This window comes from Macaca nemestrina, chromosome 3 (genome assembly GCF_043159975.1).
Source record: "Macaca nemestrina isolate mMacNem1 chromosome 3, mMacNem.hap1, whole genome shotgun sequence".
In the NCBI taxonomy this organism is placed as follows: domain Eukaryota; kingdom Metazoa; phylum Chordata; class Mammalia; order Primates; family Cercopithecidae; genus Macaca; species Macaca nemestrina.
In genome coordinates, this window is record NC_092127.1 from 100,212,716 (window position 1) to 100,239,174 (window position 26,459).

The 26,459-nt window shown below is 38.4% G+C and overlaps 1 protein-coding gene across 8 annotated transcripts in view; it reads left to right on the plus strand.

Annotated features, from left to right (window-relative positions):
* Window positions 1-26,459, plus strand: part of LOC105479633 (family with sequence similarity 13 member A) — a 377,790-nt gene that overhangs the window by 157,392 nt on the left and 193,939 nt on the right. For all 8 annotated transcript variants that reach the window (XM_011737705.3, XM_011737709.3, XM_011737712.3 and 5 more), the window contains one exon: window positions 21,615-21,768. In XM_011737705.3, the coding sequence (XP_011736007.2) occupies window positions 21,615-21,768 (154 nt within the window). The remainder of the gene's footprint in view (window positions 1-21,614; window positions 21,769-26,459) is intronic.

The following is a 26,459-nucleotide window of genomic DNA, read 5'->3' on the forward strand; positions in this document are numbered from 1 at the left end:
GTAGTAGTTAAGCAAGCAGGTGCTCAGAGTGCGTGGGTTTGGATTTGGTTTTAAACCTGCCTAGTGAAATGACTGTGGTAGACAAAATAACAACACCCCCTCACCCCCTTACCTCCACAAGATGCCGATATCCTAATTTCCAGAACCTGTAAATATGTTACTTAACATGGATAAAAGGGACTTTGCAGATGTGATTAAGTAAAAGATCTTGAGATGGGAAGATTACTCTGGATGATCCATGTGGGCTGCGTTAAGCCATTCTTGCATTGCTGTAAAGAAATACCTGAGACTGAGTATTTTATGAAGGAAATAGGTTTAATTGGCTCATAGTTCTGCAAACTTTGTAGGAAGCATGGTACTGGTATCAGCTTGGCTTCTAGGGAAGCGTCAGGAAGCTTATAATCATGGCAGAAGGAAAAGGGGGAGCAGGCACGTCACATTGCAAAGGCAGGAGCAAACGAGAGAGTGGCAGAGGCAAGGAGATGCCACATCCTTTTAAATGACCAGATCTCATGTGAACTTAGAGTAAGAGTTCCCTCATCACCAAGGGGATGGCCCAAGCCATTCATGAGGGTTCTGTCCCCCATGATCAAACACTTCCCACCAAGTCCTACCACCAACGCTAGAGATTACATTTCAATATGAGATTTGGGTGGGGACAAATATTCGAACTGTATCATTCTGCCCTTGGCCCCTCCCAAATCTCATGTCCTTTTCACATTGCAAAATACAATCATGCCTTCCCAATAATCCCCCAAAGTCTTAACTCATTTCAACATTAACTCAAAAGTCCAAAATCTCATCTGAGACAAGGCATGTCCCTTTCACTTATGAGCTTGTAAAATAAAAAATAAGTTATTTAATTTCAAGATACAGTGGGGTATATGCATTAGGTAAACATTACCATTCTAAAAGGGAAAAATTAACCAAAAGCAAGTGTGAAACCCAGCAGGGCAGTCATTAAATTGTAAAGTTCCAAAATAATCTCCTTTCATTTCATGTCCCACATCCAGGGCACACTCATACAAGAGGTGGGATCCCAAGGCCTTGGGCAGCCCTGACCTTGTGGCTTTGCAGGGTACAGCCCCTATGGCTGAACTCACAGGATGTTGAGCATCTGTTGCTTTTCTACCTTGAGGTTGCAAGCTGCCATTGAATTTACCATTCTGGGATTCGGAGAGTGGTAGCCCTCTTCCCACAGCTGCACTAGACAGTGCCCCAGTGGGGGCTCCAACTCCATCTTTCCCCTCTGCACTGTCCTAGTAGAGGTTCTGTCTTGGGGCTCCACCTCTGCAGCAGGCTTCTACCTGAACAACCAGGCTTTCTCATACATCCTCTGACATCTAGGTAGAGGCTGCCAGGCCTCCTTAAATCTTGTATTCTGTGCACCTGCAGGCTTAACACCACATAGAAGCCACCAAGACTTACAGCTTGTGTTCTCCAAAGTATCAGCTCAAGCTGTACCTGGGCTCCTTTGAGCTATGGCTGGAGCTGGAGCTGCAGTGGCTGAGATTCAGGGAGCAGTGTCCCGAGGCTCCAAAGTATCAGCTCAAGCTGTATCTGGGCTCCTTTGATCCATGGCTGGAGCTGGAGCCAGAGTGGTTGAGATGCAGACAGCAGTGTACTGAGGCTGTGTAGGGTAGCAGGGCCCTAGACATGGCCCAGGAAACCATTCTTCTCTCCTAGGCCTCTGGGCCTGTGATGGGAGGGGCTGCCAAGCAGATCTCTGAAATGCCCTTGAGGCCTTTTGCCCACTGTATTGGCTATTAGCACTTGGCTCCTTTTAGTCATGCAAATTTCTCTAGCAAGTGGTTGCTCCAAAGCCTGCTTGAATTCCTCTCCTGAAAAAGCTTTTTTTTTTCTTCTGACACATGACCAGGCTGCAAATTTTCCAAACTTTTATGCTCTGCTTCCCTTTTAAATATAAATCCAACTTTTAGTCATTTCTTTGCTCTCACATCTGAGCATAGGTTGTTAGAAATAACCAAGCCACATTTTGAACACATTGCTGCTTAGAAATTTCTTCCACCAGATACCCTAAATCTTCACTCTAAATTTCAAACTTCAACTAATTCCCTAAAGCATGAGCAGAATGCAGCCAAGTTCCTTGCTAAGGCATAACATGGGTGACCTTTACTCCAGTTCTCAATAAGTTCCTCATTTCCGTCTGAGATCTCATTTCCGTGGCCTTCAACGTTATATTTCTGTCAGCATTTTGGTCACAACCACTTAACAAATCTCTAAGAAGTTCCATGCATTCCTTTGTCTTCCTGTCTTCTTCGGTGCCCTCCAAACTCTTCCAGCCTCTGCCTGTTACTCAGTTCCAAAGTCATTTCCACATTTTCAGGTGTCTTTATAGCAATGCCCATCCTTGGTACCAATTTGCTGTGTTAGGCTGTTCTTGCATTGCTATAAAGAAATATCTGAGACAGGGTAATTTATGAAGGAAAGAGGTCGAATTGGCTCATCATTCTGCAAGTTCTATAGGAAATATGGTGCTGGCATCAGCTCAGCTTCTAGGGAGGCCTCAGAAAGCTTATCACATGGAGAAAGCAGAGGCAAGTGAGAGATACGGGGTGGGAGGGAGCTGTCACACACCTTTTTTTTTTTTTTGAGACGGAGTCTCACTCTGTCATGCAGGCTGGAGTGCCATGGTGCAATCTCCTCAGCTCACTGCAACCTCTGCCTCCCAGGTTGAAGCGATTCTCTTGCCTCAGCCTCCCGAGTAGATGGGACTACAGGCATGCGCCACCATGCCTGGCTAATTTTCATGTTTTTAGTAGAGATGGGGTTTCACTATGTTAGCCAGGCTAGTCTCCAACTCCTGACCTCAGGCAATCTGCTGGCCTCAGCCTTTCAAAGTTCTGGGATTAGAGGCGTGAGCCACTGCACCTCTAATCCACACACTTTTAAATAACTAGATTTCATGTGAACTCAGAGTGAGAACTCACTCATCACCATGGGGATAGCTCAAGCTATTCAAGAGGGATCTGTTCTCATGGTCCAAACACCTCCCACCAGGTCCCACCTCCAACATTTGGGGTTATAATTCAACCTGAAATTTAGGCAGACTGTATTATAAGCCCAATATAATCACAAGGGCCATTATAGGTGGCTGGAGAGTCAGATAAGGAGGCGTGTTGTGAGAGGAAGCCACAAGCTAAGGAATGCAGGAGATCTCTAGAAGTTAGAAAGTGAGGGTAACAAGTTCTCCCCTAGGAAGGACCTGAGCCCTGCTAAAACCTACTTTTTTGGCCTACTGAGACCTACTTTGGACTTCTGGCCTCTAGAACTCTAAGATAATACATTTGTGTTGTTTTAAGCCACTAAGTTTGTGGTAATTTATTATATCAGCAATAGAAAACTAGTATAGTGACCTTGGATAAATTCCTTAAGTTCTTCGGTGTTTCTTCATCTTTTTAAAAAAATAACAGCTTTATTGAAGTGTACAGTCATATTCAGAAATGTGTCATTAAACAATTTCGTACATGTGTGATCATCACAGAGTATACTTATATTAACTGAGAGGTATAACCTACCACACACCTAGGCTACATGGTATAGCCTATTGCTCCTAGTCTGCAAACATGTACAGCATGTTACTGTACTGAATACTGCAGGAAATTGTAGTACGATGGCATTTGTTTATCTGAACATATCTAAACTAACAAAAGTACAGGAAAATAAGATATCACAGATTTTAAAAAGGTACACCTACATCAGGCACCTATCCTGAATGGAGCTTGCAGTACTGGAAGTTGCTCTGAGTGAATCAGTGAGTGAGGGGTGAGTAAATGGGAAGGCCTGGGACATTACTGTACACTACTGTAGACTTTAAAAAGACGGTACACTTAGGCTCCACTAAATATATTTTAAACAATTCTTTCTCACATAATAAATTAACCTTAACTTACTGTAACTAGTTTACCTTATAAACGTTTAAAAATTTTTTTCCTTGGAGATTAACATTAGTCTCCTTGCTACTTATGCAAATTTCTGCAGCCTGCTTGAATTTCTCCTCAGAAAATGGGTTTTTCTTTTCTATTGCATCATCAGGCTGCAAATTTCCCAAACTTTTATGCTCTGCTTCCCTTTTAAACATAAGTTCCAGTTCCAAACCATCTCTCTCAAGTTCAAAGCTCCACAGATCTCTAGGGCAGGGGCAAAGTGCTGCCAGTCTCTTTGCTAAAGCAAAACAAGAGTCACCTTTTTCCACTTCCCCCAAAATTCCTCATTTCTGTCTGAGACCACCTCAGCCTGGACTTTATTGTCCGTATCACTATCGACATTTTGGTCAAAGCCATCCAATAAGTCTCTAGGAAGTTCCAAATTTTTCTACATCTTCCTGTCCTCTGAGCCCTCCAAATTGTTCCAGCCTCTGCCTATTAGCAATTCAAAAGTCACATTCACATTTTCAGGTATCTTTACAGCAGTGCCCCACTACCCGGTACCAATTTACTGTGTTGGTTTGTTCTCATGCTGCTAACAAAGACATACCCAAGACTGGGTAATTTATAAAGGAGAGAGGTTTAATTGACTCAGTTCAACATGGCTGGGAAGGCCTCAGGACACTTACAGTCATGGCAGACTATGTGTATTCAGTAGATTATGTTGGTTTTCTGAATTTAATTTGAGATTGATAGAAGCCTTTTGCATGGTGCTCTGTTTTTATCAAAACTGAAGGGAAATATAACAATATAATAAATAAATATAATGATATTTAATTCTAATTAATATATAATTCTGCATTCTAAAAACAGAATTCTAAGTATAGTAAAAACACATTCTAACTATAATATGGTTAGTTGTAGCCATTAAAAGTACACTCAATCTTAAGAAAATATTTGTGAGAGTTATAAAACAGTAAGGTATGAAGGAAGTTCTATGGAGTTTCTTTAACCGCCCTGACTTGACCTGACAGAGTAATATTCTGATGGGATTAGAATCAGAACAATAACCAGAAAAGAGAAATGATGGTGGTGGGAATAACAAGCAACAACTACTTTTCTTGGAGTTCTTATAACATTTTTTCTTTCTTTTTTTGATACGAAGTCTCACTCTGTCACCCAGGCTGGAGTACAGTGGCACAGTCTCCACTCGCTGCAACCTCTGCCTCCCAGGTTCAAGCGGTTCTCCTGCCTCAGCCTCCTGAGTAGCTGAGATTACAGGCGTGCGCCACAATACCTGGCTAATTTTTGAATTTTAAGTAGAGACGAGGTTTTGCCGTGTTGCCCAGGCTGGTCACGAACTCCTGAGCTCAGGCAATCTGCCCACCTCAGGCCTCCCAAAGTGCAGGGATTACAGGCATGAGCCAGCACTCCTGGCCATTCTCATCACATTTTGAACATATTTCTGTTTTGTATTCCTATTATTTTTTGTATAGTTGTTTAAGGCTGTTAACATGTATCCTCTTTCTGGCTCCTCCCTTGACCTTATTTGTAAACTTTTTAGGGCAAGAATCTGGTTTACCCATCTTAGAAGTGTCATTGACTAGCCTAGCCTCTAACACTTTGGTTGATTGATAGATGAATGGATGGATTTTTGGATAGACAGATGGCAGTTTACTGCACAGAAAAGTGTTCTAACTCTTCTTGGACAGTAGCATTCTCCTATGCATCTCTGGGCTGCTTTAAAGAGCAGAGCAAGTTTGTGATCACAGATTCATTTTCACTTTTGTTAGTAAGTATTAAGCTTTTGAAATGAAGAAAATGTTCATTGGCTGAAGAGTACAGGAATATATAGCACCTCATATTAATATTATGTGTTGACCAATTGGGTTGTCTTATTTTGGATTATCTCAAGGCCTACCTTAACTTGGCTATATAAGCAGACCAACTGAATTCATGGAGTCTAACAATTTATTTTTTTTTCAGAAGTAAACACCCTCACTAAATGTTTATCATTTCCAAACACTTTGGCTTATTTTGGTTTGGGTAGAGGCTGACTTCAGAATTTTTGCATTGTTCTTATTCTGTTGTTTCTTGTCCTGTTATTTAAACACCTGATTGCTTTTTAAAAATACGTGTAAGAAGAGGTAAGACACAACTGTCAAGAGGTGGAAGCAACCCAAATGTCCACCAGTGAATGAATAGACAAACAAATTTGGTACATACATACAATAGAATATTTTTCAACCATACAAAGGAAGGAAATGGATGAACCTTGGGATGTTATGCTCAGTGAAATAATGAAAAAAGACACATACTATGTGATTCCACTTATATGAGTATCTAAAGTCATAAAATTCATAGAAACAGAATAGTGGTTATGACGAGCTGGGAGGAGGGAGAAAGAGGAAGTTGGTTAATGGGTGTAGAGTTTCAGTTTTGCCAGATGAAAACATTTTGGAGATCTGTTTCACCACTATGTGAATGTACCTTATGCTGCTAACTGTATAGTTAAAAATGGTTACAATGTTAAAGTTTATGTTATGTGGGGGTTCTTTGTAGTTGTTGTTGTTTTTGTTTTATTTGAGACAGAGCCTCGCTCTGTCACCAGGCTGGAGTGTAGTGGCGTGATCTAGGCTCACTGCAACCCCCGCCTCCTGGGTTCAGGCAATTCTCCTGCCTCAGCCTCCTGAGTAGCTGGGATTACAGGCACCTGCCACCACGCCCAGCTAATTTTTGTATTTTTAGTAGAGACGGGGTTTCACCATGTTGGCCAGGCTGGTCTCAAACTCCTGACTTCAGGTGATCCGCCCGCCTCCGCCTCCCAAAGTGCTGGGATTACAGGCATGAGCCACCGCGCCCGGCCAAGAGGGAAGTTTCTTCTTGGGGTAATGAAAATGTTCTAAAATTGATTGTGATGATGGTTGTACTAGTCTGAATATACTAAAAGCATTGAGTTGTACATTCTAAATGGGTGAGTTGTATAAGATGTTAATTGTATCTCAGTGATGCTGTAAAATATTTATTTACAAAGGCAAGGAGCTGAAATTCAAATTAGTCAAGTTTGCTACTATTTATTTATTTATTTGAGACAGAGTCTTGCTCTGTCACCCATGTTGGAGTGCAGTGGCACGATCTCAACTCACTGTAACCTCTGCCTCCTGGGTTCAAGTGATTCTCCTTCCTCAGCCTCCTGAGTAGCTGGGATTACAGATATGCCTCAACACACCCAGCTAATTTTTATATTTTTAATAGAGACAGGGTTTCACCATGTTGGCCAGGCTGGTCTTGAACTCCCAACCTCAAGGGATCCACCCACCTCAGTCTCCCATAGTGCTGGGATTACTGACGTGAGCCACTGTGCCCAGCCTCAAGTTTGCTACTTAAAGAAGCTTTTCTGTGGTATTCAGTGGACTAAAGTTTAGAATGAACTACATGTACCTATACATAGTACAGAACAAAATAAAAATAATATGGTCTTCTTTCTTGGTACATTTTCAGTTTTAACTAAGATGTATGAGGATCCGGCAAGTTTAGGCCTTACTGCTGTCAAATAGCATGAAGCTGGGCATGGAATGAAGTTTCTTTCAAACTACTATTAAAATAACATTGAGACACTGAGCTGTTTTCTTTCTGTTTTGATAGCCACCATTATGCAACCCCACTGAGACTTGCAAATGGATCGATACTATAGCAGTGAAGGAGCCAAGTTTTTCTTTATTTTTAGTAACATTACAGGCTGAGCTCTTGGTGAAGAACATGTGTTTCTTGGTATTTATTCCCCTGACAGGCCTTGCCAATGTTTCTTTAGCCCATTTGGAAGCATTCTGGTTGTTCCATCTCAATGGCTGTTTATATAAAAGATTGCTGCTTTGGCCTATAACTTCCTGATTTGGGGAATATTACCATTATAGAGGAAAGGTATCATATATGCTATTTATTCTAATACAAATGGTAAGAACCATGAGTATATTCTTTACAGTATATTTTACACTGTAACCTAGGAACATGTTGCCCATATATGTACAAAGAGGAAAGTAACTTTTTAAATAAGTTGAAAAGGATCTATGAAAGTATTAATAAGTTCAACTTCTAAGAGTATGCAAATTTTAGTTCCCTGTAAATCATGCATAGTACTAGGCTCTGTTGGAAATATAAGATGAGTCGGAGAGACTCCCTGCCCTTAAGATACAATGCAATGGAGATAAATACCCTCATAACAAATTATGATATATAAGAAACTCTAATAAATGCTGTGATTGAAGGTTAAGTGAATTCTGTGAGAATAAGAAAGAAGCAATTGATTTTGATGGGAGAGAAGAACAAAACTTAATTGAACATTGGAAGATGGATAAGATTTAATAAGTAAAGAAGGAAAAAACCAGCATCATGAGTTCTGAGGTTGAAAATGTATTGTTACGTCTTGGACCCCAAGGTACAGGGGAGAAAATAATGAAAAATAAGACTAAAAGTTATTTGAGGCATTCAAACTGCTAAAAGTCTAATCCTAATCACCTTTGGTAAACATAAAATTTGTAAGTAATCTGAACACTGAGACTTATATTCTCTTTTAACCATTAATTTGAAAAGTTTCTATAAGCAAGGTCCTGAGTTTATTTAAAGGAAAAATGATATTTTTCCCTCCTGCTTTAAAATGAGAAGTTGTCCTGAAGTTGAGTTTCTAAAAATGTTTTTAATTTTGCCAGAGTTGATAGAACTCATCCACACAATCACCTGCTCATTTATTCAATAACTGGTGTTCTAATGTCAACAGAAGTCTCCCAGTTGCCCCACCCCATCGTCTGCTTCTTCAGAAAAGTAGAATTAAAGAAATGGAAGGGATCTGATATATCATCTAGGACAAAACCCAGATTTTCAAAATGGGAAGGTTTCTACAGAGGTCAGGTGTCCAGGGTGACACATACAATAAACAGCAGCAGCAGCCCAGGGATGCGGGTGTTCTGGCCCTTGAGCCCATTGCTCTTCCCAGCCTACAGCATAACAGAGGATCTGGCAACGGGGTTTACACCTTTGCACCTGAGCCCCACTTCCCTTTACATGTCTTCTCTTGTAATATTTTAGTTGCTCTATCTAATGCAGGTTCTCTGAAACTTCATAGATGCCCTGACTGCCTATGGGTCTTGCGGTTTAAAGAGAGCTGATGGCCATAACAGAATTGATAACTCTTCCATGTTGGCCACCCATTGAGTTATTGACCCCTCACTGTTAATGTGCTACTTTAACATCAGCCACATCCTTGTATAAAAATGGGAATTACAGAAAAATTCACCCATATTTTAAGTTAGACCACTCTTCTTCATCCAGAATAAATCAGCTCCTTTCTAATTGTTGACTATTTCAGATAAATAGTATACATCTATCTTCAAGATGCTAACACTGTCACTCTTTATTCTGGTAGTAGATTAGAAAAAACCCATCCACCTCTTTACTTCAGTATTCTTCTTGCTTCTATACTATTGATGGCTTTTCTGTAAGACACGTAGGAGTTACTCTTTGTTGTAATATAACATCTAAATATTTTGAGAACTAAAAATGATAGTAATTATATCCCAATTATCTTGTACTTCCATATATCAGTTAATAGTGATCTGATTTTTAGCTGGGCATGGTGGCACAATTAAATATCAATTAAATTTGATCCAATTTTTAGCTGGGTACAGCAGTGCACACCTATAGTCCCAGCTACTCAGGAGGCTGAGGCAGGAGGATTGCCTGAGCCTAGGAGTTCAAGGTGGTAGTGTGCAGTGATCACCTCTCCAGCCTGGGCAACATAACAAGACCTTGTCTTTAAAAAAAAAAATACCTGATTTTTATCACTGCAGATTTAATAGTAATTATCCTTAAGAGTCATAATTGCTTACTACTTACTAATTTTGTTAAGACCGTGTGTCTAAAATAGATTAAAACATATCTAGTTATCCAGTATAAAACTTTAAAAAGTACTTATCCACCCAAATGATTGGTAACTTGATTTCATACATAAGGGTATTCGAAAATATCTCAGAAATTAATGTCAATTTTTCCAGTGTATCCAAAATATCGATTACTATGTAGACATGGTTGGGTAATTGTTGATGTAGTACTCAAGAGCTTTCACTTATGACGTTTTATGTTCTGTAGTGCTTTTGAGTAGCACTCATGAGTTGGATTAACAAGTGGAACTGTTTATAAACTCTGTAATGTGAGGAAAAAATGGAAGCTGACATACATAATATAAATTGAATTCCTGGAAACACCAACATCAGTAATTCTTGAGAAGGGGAAGATTGCCAAGGGTGGGGCCAGGTACAAAAACAGTTCTGGAAATTTTAGTTTCCATTGCCTCACCTCAATTCTAAGAAACATTAGGAACTTTATAATTGAATGTTACCTTTAAAAAAAATCTTCCAGCTTTTTGTTTATACTAAATTTTCATTTATAACATATTAAGGAATATAGGACCATCAAAATAGATTCAGAGACAGGACAGTACAAATTTGGAAACTTTTACATCTTTTAAAATGGTTGTTAAACCTGGCCTCAAGTGATTGCTTTTGATAATAGACTTTTTATTTCTTTTTCTGGCAAGGAACTACATAAGGGAGAATGTTCCAGTGTGTCAGCATTTTTTTAATTGCAAATCAATTAAGGACATAGTATCTGCATGGAATTTATGTGGACAAGATGGAGCAATTTGATCAGGTGATAATGCAATTAGGTATATTTGGGCTTGGGTGAACAATCATGTTAAGGGTATTGCTTGATCAAATGATGCCAATACCAAGAGGGGTTACAAATGAAGTATCTTATTGCTCTTTATTTACTTATTAGACCTTTTTATTAATGACTTAGATTAAGACATAGAAGGCTTATACACATAAAAGTCATCAATGAAACAAAGGTGAGGATAACTAATGTTGAATAGCAAGGTTAGAAAGTTTTGAAGAAAAGTACAAAAATATTAGTTTTATAAAAAAAATTATTGTAGGTAGAAAGAATGTCTAGAAACTTAGCAAATTGATATTTACAGTGAATAAATGTTTAGTCTTGAACTTTGATTCTCAAAAGAGATCAGGACTAGAAAGATTTAGTTTAATACCAGTTTGCAAAGCATTATTTTAGAGAGTTAGTTTTCTTGAAGTACAATCTACATGCTGTAATATGCATCTTTTTTAGTACATTGTTCTCAGACAGTCATAACCACTACCACAATCAAGATACAGCCCAGGCTGGCACGGTGACTCACGCCTGTAATCTCAGCACTTTGGGAGGCCGAGGTGGTTGGATCATCTGAGGTCGGGAGTTCAAGACCAGCCTGGCCAACATGGTGAAACCCAGTCTCTACTAAAAGTACAAAATTTAGCCAGGCGTGGTGGCATGCACCTGTAATCCCAACTACTCAGGAAGCTGAGGCGGGAGAATTGCTTGAACCTGGGAGGCGGAGGTTGCAGTGAGCTGAGATCATGCCACTGCATTCCAGCCTGGGTGACAGAGTGAGACTCTGTCTCAAAAAAAAAAAAAAAAAAAAAAAAGATACAGGCCATTTCCATCATTCCAAACAATTCCTTCGTGTCACTTTTAGTTGACTCTTCCTCTTACTCCAGCCACTGGCAGCTACTGACTCTTTTCTGACCCCATAGTTTTGCAAAGCTTCCTTCACATAACTTTTTAAACTTTATTTTCTTATTTTTCTTATTTTAAGAATTTGATCTTCATAAGACCTCTACAACATTAATATTATCAACAGTTCTATTTTACAATAGAAGAAACTAGGGTTTAAAGTTACGAATTGTGAAGCCAGAACCTGAGCCCCCATTTTCTAACTCAGGATCCTGAAAACATGCCTTGACCCTTCCAGCTAGCCCCTTGCTCCAAGAGCCCTGCTCTTTTCTGCATTGTTTAGTTACCTCCAGGTTGATCTTATATTAGGAGCCAGTGTTTAACATTCATAGTAATATACTGCAGGGACTAGAGCAGGTTTCTCAATCTTTTTTGCATTATTATTCTTCTAAAGAGCCTTTTTAGACTTTTTTTTTCCTAATCATTCCTTGCCTCCATTAAATTTTAACACCACTAATATAGTGTATATCTGTATGTAAATATATGTCTGTACTTAATAGAAAACCCATCTTTGTAATTTCTATGTGTGTATATATATACTATATGTTATATATTATATATACTACATATTATAATATATTGTGTATATAGTATATATAGTGTATATATACATACATACACACAGATAGAATATATAGCGTATATATATACTGATAGTGGATAGCAATCTTGTAAGAAAATGTGACTTTTTATAATCTTTGAAGAAGAACTTTCCCATTTCTCACAGACCACTAGTACAATTTGAACAAACAGTCGCATTAGGGATGTTGCTAAAGCTTCCCACTAGGTACACTATAGGATCTCTTAGATTGTATAAATATTTGGGTTTGATATGAGACATCCAGCCTTGTTAAGTGACCCCCAAAAACTACTGACTGGGGAATTCTAACTACAGCCTTATCTTTCCAAGAGAAAGAAGTAGGCCTACACATGGAAAAATGGGGCAAGAGTCTTATTACGATAGGGAGTCTCATTCCATGCATCTTGGGAAAAACTCCACAGCATGAAGTTGGCAACTTCTCGTCCTCATTTGCAGTTGAATGTCTCTGATTGTGCTAGCAGGCATTATATTCAACTCTCCGTGTAGTTCACACATCAGACATGAGAGTTGTCCCTTGAAATTTATGTTGAGTTGTCCAGTTTAGCAGTTTTTGTTCTTAGTTGTAGCCAGATTTTGGAGGGAACTGGAAGAATTTAGGATCCAGTTCAGTCTACAGTTGATAATAAAAACTCAAAAACAATGAACAGAGCTACAATCTAATTACAGGTATAGTGTAGTTTTCTTTTGAAACATAATTTTTCTCTCTACAGTCACCCCCATTCCTACCAAAGATAATCAGGGTAAGACTAATTTGTTTGCAAAGTAAGTTTAGTCTCATAAAAATTGGTCTGAGGTATTTACATAAGTGCAGCAAGAATAACCCACAGAGGTTCCTTTTACATTTCCTTTGCTAGAATTTTGACAAGGGATCTCAGTTGGGACTTTTTTTTTTTTTTTGAGACAGAGTTTCGCTGTTGTTGCCAAGGCTGGAGTGCAATGGCATGATCTCGGCTCACTGCAACCTCTGCCTTCTGGGTTCAAGCAATTGTTATGCCTCAGCCTCTTGAGTAGCTGGGACTATAGGTACCTGCCACCGCACGCAGCTAATTTTTTGTATTTTCAGTAGACACAGGGCTTCACCATGTTGGCCAGGTGGGTCTCGAACTCCTGACCTCAGGTGATCTACCTGCCTTGGCCTCCCAAAGTGCTAGGATTACAGGCGTGAGCCACCGTGCCCTGCCAGATTGGACTTTTAAAAGCATCTTAACTCTAGGAAGTCAAACCAATATAAACAACTATAATCTTAATCAACTATAATCATCAGACTTTGCCCACAGCATCTAATATCTTGAGGTTCCTGGACCTGCCAGGAAGTGGCAACTTTTTACTCACTGGCTGTAAGGCAGGGGACCCTTGAAGCTAGGCAGTCTATCCACATTTTCAAATAGGACATTCCAGTCAAACCCTTGGTAATAAAACCAATGTTTCTGGTTACGTCATGTTATAAAGAGAGCAAATTCTTTTTTTAAAAAGAGGAACTAGGGTCTTGCTCTGTCACCCACCCTGCAGTGTAGTGGTATGATCATAGCTTGCTGCAGCTTCAAACTTCTAAGCTCAAGAGGTTCTCCCACTTCAGGCTCCTGGGTAGCTGGAACCATAGGCATATGCCATGATGCCCAGCTAATTTTTAAAATGAGGGTCTCACTATGTTGCACAGGATGATCTCAAACTCCTGGCCTTAAGTGCACCTCCCACGCAGTCTTCAAATTAGTTGAGATTGCACATGTGAGCCACATTTGGGCATTTGCTCATGCCCAGCAAGAGCAAATTCTTACTGAACTTATGCAAATAATCATAGTGTTGTAAAAATAAACATACTTAGGATAGTTTTTGAATTTCAGAGGTGTCAGGTAGAGAGGAGAAACAAATGTTTCCATTTTTGTTTACAAAAGTATCCTTTACCAAATTGCTGTAAACTATGGATAGTTGAAAAGAGAGAGAGAGAGAAAAAATGTGTCCTTAAATCTGAAAAACAGAACATTAAAAGAACTAGCAATGTTTCAAAATTTTTAAAAGCTTTAAAAATTCATAATTCTTCTTCATCAGTTCATTTGGTCTCATGTAATTAATTCTTGCTCTATTTGAGCTTAGTTAGCAGTTTCACAAACTCATCAGTTTCTTCATTAGAGTTCTAGAAATTCTCACCCAGTCCAGTGTTATCTCAAGGTTAGCAAAAACCTGAACTTGCCAGAGTTCCTCTCATCTTTTCTGTGAACCATCTTGAAGACACAGTGCTTTAAGATTATAGTTGTTTACAGAAAGCTTTTAGAAAGGCATCAGAATAAAGCAGTTAACTGTGGATAAGATTTAAAATGGCCATGTTAAAAACATGATGAGAATCCTTCGTAATAAGGATACACTTGACAAGGAAGTTTGGTTATTTCTGTGATGTACAACATTTTAACATAAAGTTATGACTGATAGCACAACAGATTTATAGCTCATATGGTTTTTGCAGCACATATTAAAAACATATCCATACAATTGGAACTCAAAGATTAAACATCATTTCTTATTTGACAGTGTTTCCACATATAATTTAACATCTCAAGCCTAATTGATTTAATATTTCTTTTTTAGACTTTAAGGAGCCCTTCTGGAATGTTCAAAAGTTAGTTTGTGATCAAAATGACTTAATTTTGAATTCAGTTTTGGTAAGTTTGTCAAAAATAAAGGTTCAAAACACTTATCAATAATAGGATCACAAATCACTGTGAATAATAGTCATTCATTTAACCAAAGTGATAATTGTAAGATTTTAAAAGCAGTTATGTAGTTGTAGAAAACCTTAACTCTTTTAGTAGAGAGGAGATTAAGTTTTCGTAAGTAATCAATAACCTAAGAAGGAAAATATGAAGCACGTGGATTATTTTGATAAGACTCAGATTATTTGTTTCCTAGGCCAGTTACCAAGAAGTTCTCACCATTTTTTACTAAGAGCAGATAAATACTAAAAAAAACCTTGTTTTAAAACAGGAAACCAAATTTTTGCATCAGTGTATTGTTGATATCAAAGCTCAATTTTTCACCTTATAAGGAGACTAATTTTTTCAAAGAAGGTAGGCAATTCAGAGAGTTAGTAGCCTATGAATATTCAGGCAAGGTAGGATAGAAGGGAGCAGTAGGAGTCAGGTGGGCATTACCATCTTTGGTATGGGTGATATCTTGCATTGTTAGCTTTTTATTAGCCTTCACGATACATTTCTTAAAAAGCAATTTTAGAATACTATTTTTTTTTTGACATTTCTATTTATTTATTTATTTATTTATTTATTTATTTATTTATTTTTTTGAGATGGAGTCTCGCTCTGTCACCCTGGCTGGAGTGCAGTGGCGTAATCTTGGCTCACTGCAACCTGTGCCTCCTGGGTTCAAGTGATCCTCGTCCCTCAGCCTCCCAAGCAGCTGGGATGACAGGCCTGCACCACCACACCCGGTTAATGTTTGTATTTTTAGTAGAGGTAGGGTTTCACCATGTTGTCCAGGCTAGTCTCGAACTCCTAACCTCAGGTGATCCACCCACCTCAGCCTCCCAAAGTGATGGGATTACAGGCATGAGCCACCATGCCCAGCCTCTTTGACATTTCTTTTTTTTTTAATTATTATACTTTAATTTCTAGGGTACATGTGCACAACGTGCAGGTTTGTTACATATATATACATGTGCCATTTTGGTGTGCTGCACCCATTAACTCATCATTTACATTAGGTATATCTCCTAATGCTATCCCTACCCTCTACCCACTCCCCACAATAGGACCTGGTGTGTGATGATCCCCTTCCTGTGTCCAAGTGATCTCATTGTTCAATTCCCACCTATGAATGAGAACATGCAGTATTTGGTTTTCTGTTCTTGAGATAGTTCGCTGAGAATGATGGTTTCCAGCTGCATCCATGTCCCTACAAAGGACACGAACTCATCCTTTTTTATGGCTGCATAGTATTCCATGGCATATATGTGCCATATTTTCTTAATCCAGTCTGTCACTGATGGACATTTGGGTTGATTCCAAGTCTTTGCTATTGTGAATAGTGCCGCAATAAACATATGTGTGCATGTATCTTTATAGCAGCATGACTTATAATCCTTCGGGTATATCCCCAGTAATGGAGTGGCTGGGTCATATGGCATTTCTAGTTCTAGATCCTTGAGGAATCGCCACACTGTTTTCCACAATGGTTGAACTAGTTTACAGTCCCACCAACAGTGTAAAAGTGTTCCTATTTCTCCACATCCTCTCCAGCACCTGTTGCTTCCTGACTTTTTAATGATTGCCATTCTAACTGGTGTGAGATGGTATCTCATTGTGGTTTTGATTTGCATTTCTCTGATGGCCAGTGATGATGAGCATTTTTTCATGTGTCTGTTGGCTGTATGAATGTCTTCTTTTGAGAAGTGTCTGTTCATATCCTTTGCCCACGTTTTGATGGGGTTGTTTGTATTTTTCTTGTAAATTTGATTGAGTTCTTTATAGATTCTGGATATTAGCCCTTTGTCAGATGAGTAGATTGCAAAAATGTTCTCCCATTCTGTAGGTTGCCTGTTCACTCTGATGGTAGTTTCTTTTGCTGTGCAGAAGCTCTTTAGTGTAATTAGATCGCATTTGTCAATTGTGGCTTTTGTTGCCATTGCTTTTGGTGTTTTAGACATGAAGTCCTTGCCCATGCCTATGTCCTGAATGGTATTACCTAGGTTTTCTTCTAGGGTTTTTATGGTTTTAGGTCTAACATTTAAGTCTCTAATCCATCTTGAATTAATTTTCGTATAAGGAGTAAGGAAAGGATCCAGTTTCAGCTTTCTACTTATGGCTAGCCAATTTTCCCAGCACCATTTATTAAATAGGGAATCCTTTCCCCATTTCTTGTTTTTGTCAGGTTTGTCAAAGATCAGATAGCTGTAGATGTGTGGTACTAATTCTGAGGGCTCTGTTCTGTTCCATTGGTCTATATCTCTGTTTTGGTACCAGTATCATGCTGTTTTGGTTACTGTAACCTTGTAGTATAGTTTGAAGTCAGGTAGTGTGATGCCTCCAGCTTTGTTCTTTTGACTTAGGATTGTCTTGGCAATGCAGGGTCTTTTTTGGTTCCATATGAACTTTAAAGCAGTTTTTTTTTCCAATTCTGTGAAGAAAGTCATTGGTAGCTTGATGGGGATGGCATTGAATCTATAAATTACCTTGGGCAGTATGGCCATTTTCACAATATTGATTCTTCCTATCCATGAGCATGGTATGTTCTTCCATTTGTTTGTGTCCTCTTTGATTTCACTGAGCAGTGGTTTGTAGTTCTCCTTGAAGAGGTCCTTTACATCCCTTGTAAGTTGGATTCCTAGGTATTTTATTCTGTTTGAAGCTATTGTGAATGGGAGTTCATTCATGATTTGGCTCTCTGTCTGTTACTGGTGTATAAGAATGCTTGAGGCAAGCCAACATTCAAACTGTTTGACATTTCTAAATGTCATTAGAATAACAATCCCATTCTCTCTGCCTAATTCAAGAGGCTTGGGATTCAAGTGCACTTCTTAGAAGAACAGTTTTTTTTTCATCTAGGATATTTCATATAATGGCCATTGTAATTCTGAATTATCTGTAGTAAGATTCTACCACTTTTGTAAATCTTTGCAACTTCTGTGGGCATAATTTTTATCCTTGAGAAAGTCAGGTGTACCAGAAGGCAGAGTACTGACATCTTTAGAAATTAGGGATCTTATTTTTATGTTGCATCTTGGATGTTAGAGCCAAGATGGCTTTGGCACTGAAATCTCAGCACACAAGAAAAGAAGAAGTAAAGAGCCCCGCTGCAGTAATAACCAGTTAGTGCAGCTGATGGCAGTTACCTTAAAAACTGCAGCTTTTTTTTTTGCCAGTGACTGTTCAGTCACTGCAAACGAAAGGTTATGTGCCCTGCCATAGCACAGACTACCCATTGGTACCCCAAAAGCCAAAGAGATCAGAGTACTCAAATACAAAAGAGAGCGGAGCCCAGACCTAAGAGGAACTTACACATGATTCTCAGGGCTCTAGGAGGAAGACAGGGGACCCACCCCCAACCACTTAAAGGGGAGGTTAGCAGCATCTTTCCTGTGTTCCTCAAGGAGTCTCAGAGACATCAGTAACCTTCTTCATTCAGTCATACAGTCCCTTCACTGGTCACTGTATCTGTCAGAAGACAAAATTACAACAAATTTAGTTTAAAGATCTGAATTGGCTTTATGTGTAGTTCTAGAGTCATGCAATGCTTCATTCCACTAAGTAGATAAGTGTCCCAATGAGTCGAGCAAAGAGGTTTGTTTTATAGACAGAAAAAGGCCTTAAGAAAGCAGAAGCAAAGAACAAAAAGTGGATCAGTCATTTTAAAGTTACTTTCCTTATATGGTGGGAGCTGGGAGACAAGATAATAGAAAAATAACAGTTTGGTTAACATTAGGTTGTTTTCAGGTTAAGGATTAAAACAGGAAATTTCACTGTCATGCCAGTTGAAGCTCCTGTTCGGGAAGTTGGATATTTTCTCTCTTTCCTGATTTTATAAAGTCAGATAACAACTTAGTTTTGATTTGGTGATGTGGAATTTTAGCAAGGGTGACTCCATTTAGATTTTTAATCTGGTTTGTCGGGCTTAGTCCAAAACAATGGCCTCCTATGATTTTTATGTAACAGCCCTCTAGATTCTTTATTCTGCCCTCTAAGTCATGCTTTATTTTTAATGAAACTACTCATGTTTGCAGCTGAGTAGTTTTGTCAGCCTGCTTCCTGCCAATAGAATTTGGGGGCACCAGCATCGTCCTTTGATTTTATATTCTCTCTGCCCCTTTGATTCCACGTTGGCAGTGTTTTTGCTGAAATGAATTTTTCGAAAACTTTGTTACTATTCTGTGGATTTTATGGAGATTCACTTCATTATAAGAAAGGCATATCCACAGATCTTTTAAAAATAATCCCTTTTGCATCTTTGGCTCATGCTCAAATGGCTAAGGGATGATGCTTTTAAATTCCTAGAGGCCCTCTGATTTGATCGACAAGATCTGTGAGGCACACCCTTCATCACTTGAAAGGGACCTTTGCCTGACTGTATAATACCAGCTTTTGATCTTTCTGAGATTTTAGCAAAAGGATATACAGTCACACTCTCAACTTTTTCTATAGAGCCTGCTTTCTTGACAGTGAATTTCTTAATTTTAGTGTCTTTTCTATTTGGAGAAGCTGAAAATTTTTAAAATCATGTCCCCTTTCATTTTTGTATAAGTTCTCTCAATTTCTTTCTCTTTCTCCTCTTGCATTTTACTGTAAGTGGTAAGAAACTAGGTGGTGCTTTCAAACCATTGCTTGGAAATAACGTTAACCGTTTATCTAAGGCCATTGCTTACAAGTTTATCTTGTCACATAACTATGGGATACAATTTCCCTAAGTTTTCTGCCACCATCACAAGGGTCTCCATCGCTCCAATTTCCAGTAACATATTCCTCATTTCCTTCTGAGCCCTCATCAGTGGTGTCCTTAAGGTCCAGGGGTCAGTTGAGAACTGGTTCAAGGCATTTTAGCCCTTCTCTATGATGCTGCCCAGTCTCCTTCCACTACCCAGTTCCCAAGCCTCTTCCACATTTTAGATATTTGTTACAGCAGCATCCCCTTTCCTAGTACCAACCTTTGTATGGTAGTGTAACAAATTACCACACATTTAGTGGCTTAACACAACAAACATTTGCTCACAGTTTCTAGGGGTCAGGAATATGGGCACAACTTAACTGAATCCTCTGCTCTTGATCTTACAGTGCCAAATTCACGGTATTAACTGGGTTGCATTTTCATCTAAAGACTTGAGTTTGGGGAATGATTTGCTTCCAAGCTCATTCACGTTGTTGGCAGAGTTCATTTCTTTGCAGCTGCATGAGTAACCACCCTAGCATCTTATTGTGTTCTTATGGCTGTAGCCCCCCTGAAGTCCCATATTTCCCTGCCACATGATCCTCTTACAGCCATCTCACAACTTGACTGCTTATATCTTTAAGGCCCATGGGAGAATCTCTCACGAGTTGCATCCATTGTAACATAAGCATGGGAGTGACATCCTATCACCTTTGCCAAATTGTATTAATCAGAAGCAGGTCACAGGTTCTATCTACACCCAAGTAAAGGGGGCCTTAGGGTGTGTATCCCAAGATAGTCTAGGAGGTTAAATACTATCTCCTAAAGATATCAGGTCATAATCCCTGGAATGTGTAAATGTTACTTTATTTGGAAAACAGACGCTTTGCAGATGTGATTAAGATAGGGATCTTGAGATATAAGGATTATCCTGCATTTTTGAGGGATAGGGGAGTGGATGCGAAATGCAGTCACATGTATTCTTATAAGAATGGGGTAGAGGGAGATTATACACATGTAGAGAAGGCCATGTGATGATGGGGCAGAGAGAGATTTGCAGATGCTGGCCCTGATTAAAGATTGGTGTGATGCACCTGTAGTCAAGCAATGCTGGCAGCCACCAGAAGCTAGGGGAGGCAAGGAACAGCTTCTCCCCTAGAGCTTTCACAGGGAGTATAGCCCCGCTGACACCTTGATTTTGCCCCAGTGATACTGATTTTGTTCTTTTGGCCTCCAGAACTGGAAGACAATACTTTCTGTTGTTTTAAGTCACTTAGTATATGGTAATTTGTTACAACAACCTCAGAAAATTAATACAGATAAGTAGTAAACGAGACCTGAGTGGTGCTTTTTAAATGTATTTCTCTGGTTATTCAGTGAAGCTAAGTATCTTTTTGTAAGGTTATTAACTATTCTGCAACATTTCAAACTCATGTCTTTCATCTCTTTTTCTTTTGGACCTATCTATTGATTAGTAGGGATTCTTTACATAGTATAACTACTAATGTTTGTCAGTTATACATGTTACTGCAGAAATGTACCTGTAAACTATCTTTTTACCTTGTTTGTGGGGTATTCTGCATTCAGATATATTTTCAACTCTTTTTATTGTGAAAAAATATAAGTACATTCAAAAGAAGAGAGAATAGTGTAATAGACCTTCCATGCTCTTGTCACTTAGTTCAACAATTATCATTATTTTTCCCCAGAAGGATTCATTTCTACCTTTAAGGTTTGTACTTTTTGTGCATTATCTAAGAAATCCTTAAATAAAGACTGTGTTCCTATTATTTGTGTGGCTATTTCTGTTGTGAAAACCCTCATTCTTTTTTTACTTTTATATAAATATTATGTATAATAATTTTTAATATATTCAAAGCACCACTGGCCTCAGTATTCATCTCTATCGTCTTCCTGAACAGCCTATGTTTTTCTTATTCAGCCCAAGCTATTGATTCAGAACTTGGGAACTCTCCAATTGCTCCAACAATGTCATGCATGTTACCATAGAGCTTGTTGAAAATCCCATACATCCCTATAAGAAGGCTAATTATTCAGGAGATTTCAAAATACGAGTCTGAGTCAGCTAGCAGACATTGTTGTGTTTACTAAGTAATTCCTCTCTTTCCCTTTCTTGTTTCTAGTGTGCCACCTGGGCTTGAAGGCATGAAGGAACAGGACCTGTGCAACAAGATAATGGCTACAATTCTAGAAAATTATAATACCCTGTTTGAAGTAGAATATACAGAAAATGATCAACCGAGATGCGAAAACCTGGCTAGGCTTATCATAGTAAAAGTAAGCAACTTGGTTTTTAATTTTCAGTATTGCTGTAATTTTAGACAGAAGATTTTATTTAATTCTTTCTCATAAAAATTCCGTATGAATATAACCCTCAGATTATTATTCCTATGTGTAGTGAGTTCTTCTTATGAAATCTATTATTTCAAATGTTTATTATATTGAAATATAGCCTTATAAGATTCAAGAATAATAGCAATTTTATGTTTTCTTGTTGCTATAAGGTCGTCTCAAAAATACCTGCATGAGCCCAGTGCTCTGGTTAACTGGCCACACCACCCTTACTGCAGAAGCCTGATGTTACAGCAGGAGTAAGTGCATATGGCTGTGATCAGGAGTGCTAGCTTACTAACTAGATGGCAAATTCCTGAAGACAGTATTACTGTGTCTTTTTGTCTCCTTTGTGTCTGGCACAGTTTGAAGCTCAACCTCAGATTTTAAGTCCCATATATTAGTTTTTGGTAGCAATCATCAGTAAAGGAGAATATTTTGAAAACCTATAAAGGAGTCCTTGACAATACTATCTAAGTCTTTTTATACATTGGTAATTTTATAATATACCCTGTATATATTAGGTAAATGCCTGTAGGTCTCCAAAGACCTAGAATTGAGAATCAGAGGGTAAACATCCAAACAAATCCTCCAGATATGGGAAAATAAGGAAGCCATCTTATTTCGTCCTCATTTATATTGAGGTAAATGATGATGGAGCTGCTATGAGATATCCTCAGGAGGTTTCTTGAAGATTATCAGGTTTACAGACCATAACATACTCTTTGCTGATTCATATAGCAATGAATGATAAAATCAGAGACACTTGGTTTGGGCACTTAAAGGAATGTTTTCATCTCTTCTCCCAGTTGAGGCTATGACTTTGAAGAAAGGTTAAAATGGTATGAGTATCAAGTAGCATCCTACGAAAGGATCTAAAACTAGATTTTCTAGTTTGCGCAGTTAAAATGATAAAATGAGATAATTGGAGACTATCAGTTGTAAATCTGAGTTAGAAGTAAAACAGTAGCTGAAAAAAATGTCAGCGATTCACAAGAGAAAATAAGAAAACAACATTACTTCAGTCTTGCCTCAGAAAAGTTAAAATAAATAATTTTTTAAATAGAAAAAACCCCCTCAAGTTTGTTCCTCTGGTGCCTGTAGTACTTTGAAAAGGATCTCTTTTTAAAATGTTAAAAGGTAATGAACTTTGTTTCAGCAGCGTCTCTCAATCACATATACCCCATAAATATGTACGACTACTAAAGGACCCATAATGACAATTAAAAATAAAAAAAATTAAAAATCTCTTATAAACAATTTTTAACACTCATACCTTTTTACTAGGGCAGATAAAACAATAAGGTGAACCTGAAGTATAATGGAAATAGATAAATATAATCTTAGGCAGGGCGAACTTGCTGAGATAAAACTAATTGCTGGAATATGCCATTGGGAAGTTGATATGGTTTGGATGTTTGTCCCCTCCAAATCTCATGGTGAAATGTAGTCCCTGGTGTTGGAACTGGGGCCCGGTGGGAGGTGTCTGGACCACGAGGGCGGATCCTTCATGAATGGCTTAGTGCCATCCCCTTGGTGACGAGTGAGTTCTTGCTGTGAGTTCACACGAGACCTGCTTGTTTAAAAATGTGTGGCACTTCTGCCCCTCACTCTTGCTCCCACTCTCGCCATGTGACGTGCCTGCTCCCCTTTGTCTTCTGCTGTGATTGTGCGCTTCCTGAGGCCTCACCAGAGGCAGATATTCTGTACCTGCTGAACCGTGAGTCAGTTAAACCTCTTTTTAAAATAAATGACCCAGCCTTAAGTATTTCTTTATAGCAACACAATCAGACTAACACAGGTGTTATTTGCTGTGCAAGTAAAATAACACCTGTTGAGATCTGTGGAAGAGTGCCCTGCTTGGAAATCCTTGAGTGACTAGGTTTAAGGCTGGTGGAGAACATGGTATGAGACTATAATATAAGATATAATTCCGTGGGAACCAAATACAGACGTCTTCAGTAGATGAAGAAGAATATAAAATGCTGCTCTTTTAATGTAAGTTTCAGATCTGGCCTAGAGGCAGATAAATGTCATGATTAGAAACTACGTTTGTAGTCTCTGGAAGTGTCATTCTGCCAAAGCAGAATTTTGATGTATTTTTTTTAACTGATCTTGCTGATAGTCTCTTCTTTGAGAAAGTAGAGAATGTGACAAGGGCTGTGATTCTCTGGACTTAATCATAACAAGTAAGGATGAAATAGAAGTTATAGTAGTCATTTTAAAAGGATATGCCAATGCCATTTTAAAGTACATAGTAATAAAATGAGAATATGTTAGCCACATTTAGATATGTAAATGTTGACAATGCTTCGAAAACAGACTTTTTTGAAAATTATAAAGATCATAGAAACATTAGATAGAAACTAAAAGGTAGATGGGTTTAAAAGAAATTGAGACTCTCAGAATGAAATCATTAATATACTGAAAAAGAAAAAAATGAGAAGGTAATTAAAGAAAAGTGTCTTTCTGTTCATTTTTTCACATGAGTTCAGTTTTTGGAAAGATGAATATAAAGATAGGAAATAGGCACAAAGTAAATGATAAATACCCAAGAGTGATAGGGACATAAAATATATGAGTTGAGAATAAGGCAAGTCTCATGAAAACGACTTAGATATAGGGCTTTTAAGTGGGGAAAAGGACTAAACATAAACACTGAGATACCTTGTATATCCCAGTTTGGAGAACAGAGTCATAAAGTGTTGAATGAAGTTTCTTATATATTCTTGCATGCATGCTAAATGGAGATTTGGGCCCAGAGAAATATATTTGGTTGTATTTGGACCTAGATGAAGAACTTTGACCAGAGTATTGGAATATGGAGTCTTTTTCTGTCGTAGGCTGTCAAAGCCTAATGTCTGTTTCTGTTCAGCTGATTATGGTCAGTAGCTGCAAAATTGATCATGGCATCTATAGCACATTCATCAGCCTCACTTTGAGACAGACTTCCTCTGTCTGAAGGCCAAGGTAATGATAACGGGAAAAGTTTTATCATTATGACTTCCCGTTCAACTTTGTTTTCCCTGCCATTCTTTGGGAGTGAACCTAGGTCTCTAGAGTTTTTCCAGATTCTGCAATGGTTTGACCATGTTGACCAGATCTAGTTACCCCAGTGAAGGAAATTTTGGATAGACCTCTTAGCACTGTGACATTTGGAGAAATATGATAATGTATATGTTGGCCCTTGGCATTTTAGCCCCCATTTTGTTGAATTTGGCAAATAGTCTTCACAGTCAGTGGTCCACAGTTATGGCCATCTCTTACTTCACTTAAGATGGAGGTTTCTTTTCTCTCATTCATTATTTTTGTTTTTATAGGTTTCAAGAAGGGAATTTACATAGAAACACTTTTATTTTGTCAGAATGAAAGGTCAAGGCTGTATTTCTGAATAACTGGGTTAGGAGAAGCACATCTTTCTAGTAGGCATCTAACAGCCACAGTCTAATTTCTCCAGCTGCAGGATAATTCTAGATTTTCTCTTCAGAAGGTGTTCTAAATCTAGACATTAGTGAAGCCCCATTCAAGAATTAACTTAATCATCCAGATATTTACATACACAAAATTTGGTGAGAAAAGTATGGATAAAATAATGGACCATGAACTATTAAGTTGAATTCATTAAATCCAAGTATTAGTAATTATTCAGTGCCTAATAGGAGTAATTGTTCTAGGTACAGTGAACAATAGATGAAAATCTCTGCCCTTATGATTCTTATATTCTAATGGAAATACAATAAACAACAGCCAATAAAAAAAGAAAAGAAAATATGTAGTATGTCAGATGGTGATATATTCTGTGAAGTAAAATAAAGCAGGGCAAGGCAGAAGTAGAGGAGTGGCATTTGCTTGTTTAAATAGAACAGTTAAAATGCTTCATTGACAGGAAGACATTTGAGTAGAGACTTGAAAGAAGTTAGGCAGCAAGCCATGAAAACACTTGAGAGAAGAGTATTCCAGGCAAGGAGAAGAGCAGTACAAAGGCCTTGAGATGTGAATATACCTGGTCTGATGAGCAGCTGAGAGGCCAGTACAGTTGGATTGCCATGAGCAAGATGGAATTGAAAGGAAATGAGGCCACAAAGGAAACAAAGGATCAGCAGATTGTGTCTATTGATAGATCATTTTGAGGACTTTGACTTTTACTCTAAGTGAAGCTATTAGTCAGTATTAAGCAGAAGAGTGCTATGTTGTGACTTCTGTATTAAAAAGATTACTAGGCTCTTGAGAGGGATAGACAGAAGTAGGGCAATCTATTAGGAATTTATTACAATAGTCCAGGTAAAAACAATGATAAATTGGGCATGGATGATGGTAATGAAATTGATGAGACGATCGGAAGGTAAGCTAGGATGTGCAACAGCAATACAATAGGAGTTATTAGAGACTGTAGTTAGGCAGGCTAAAGAATGTTTGAGGCAGAAGTAGATGAGCAAGTAAGCTAGAAGAGTAGGGGCTGAAAACAGGAAATAGGAGGTTTGCATTACTGATTTTGGAGGTTGAGCTATCTGGAGTGAAAATAAGGCTTAAGTTGTGTTTATGAGCATGAGGGACTAAAGTGAAGGAGAAGAGAAAATTATGGGAAAGGCGATGATAAAAAGATGGGAGATAAAGATATTGATGGTTTGTCCTTATTG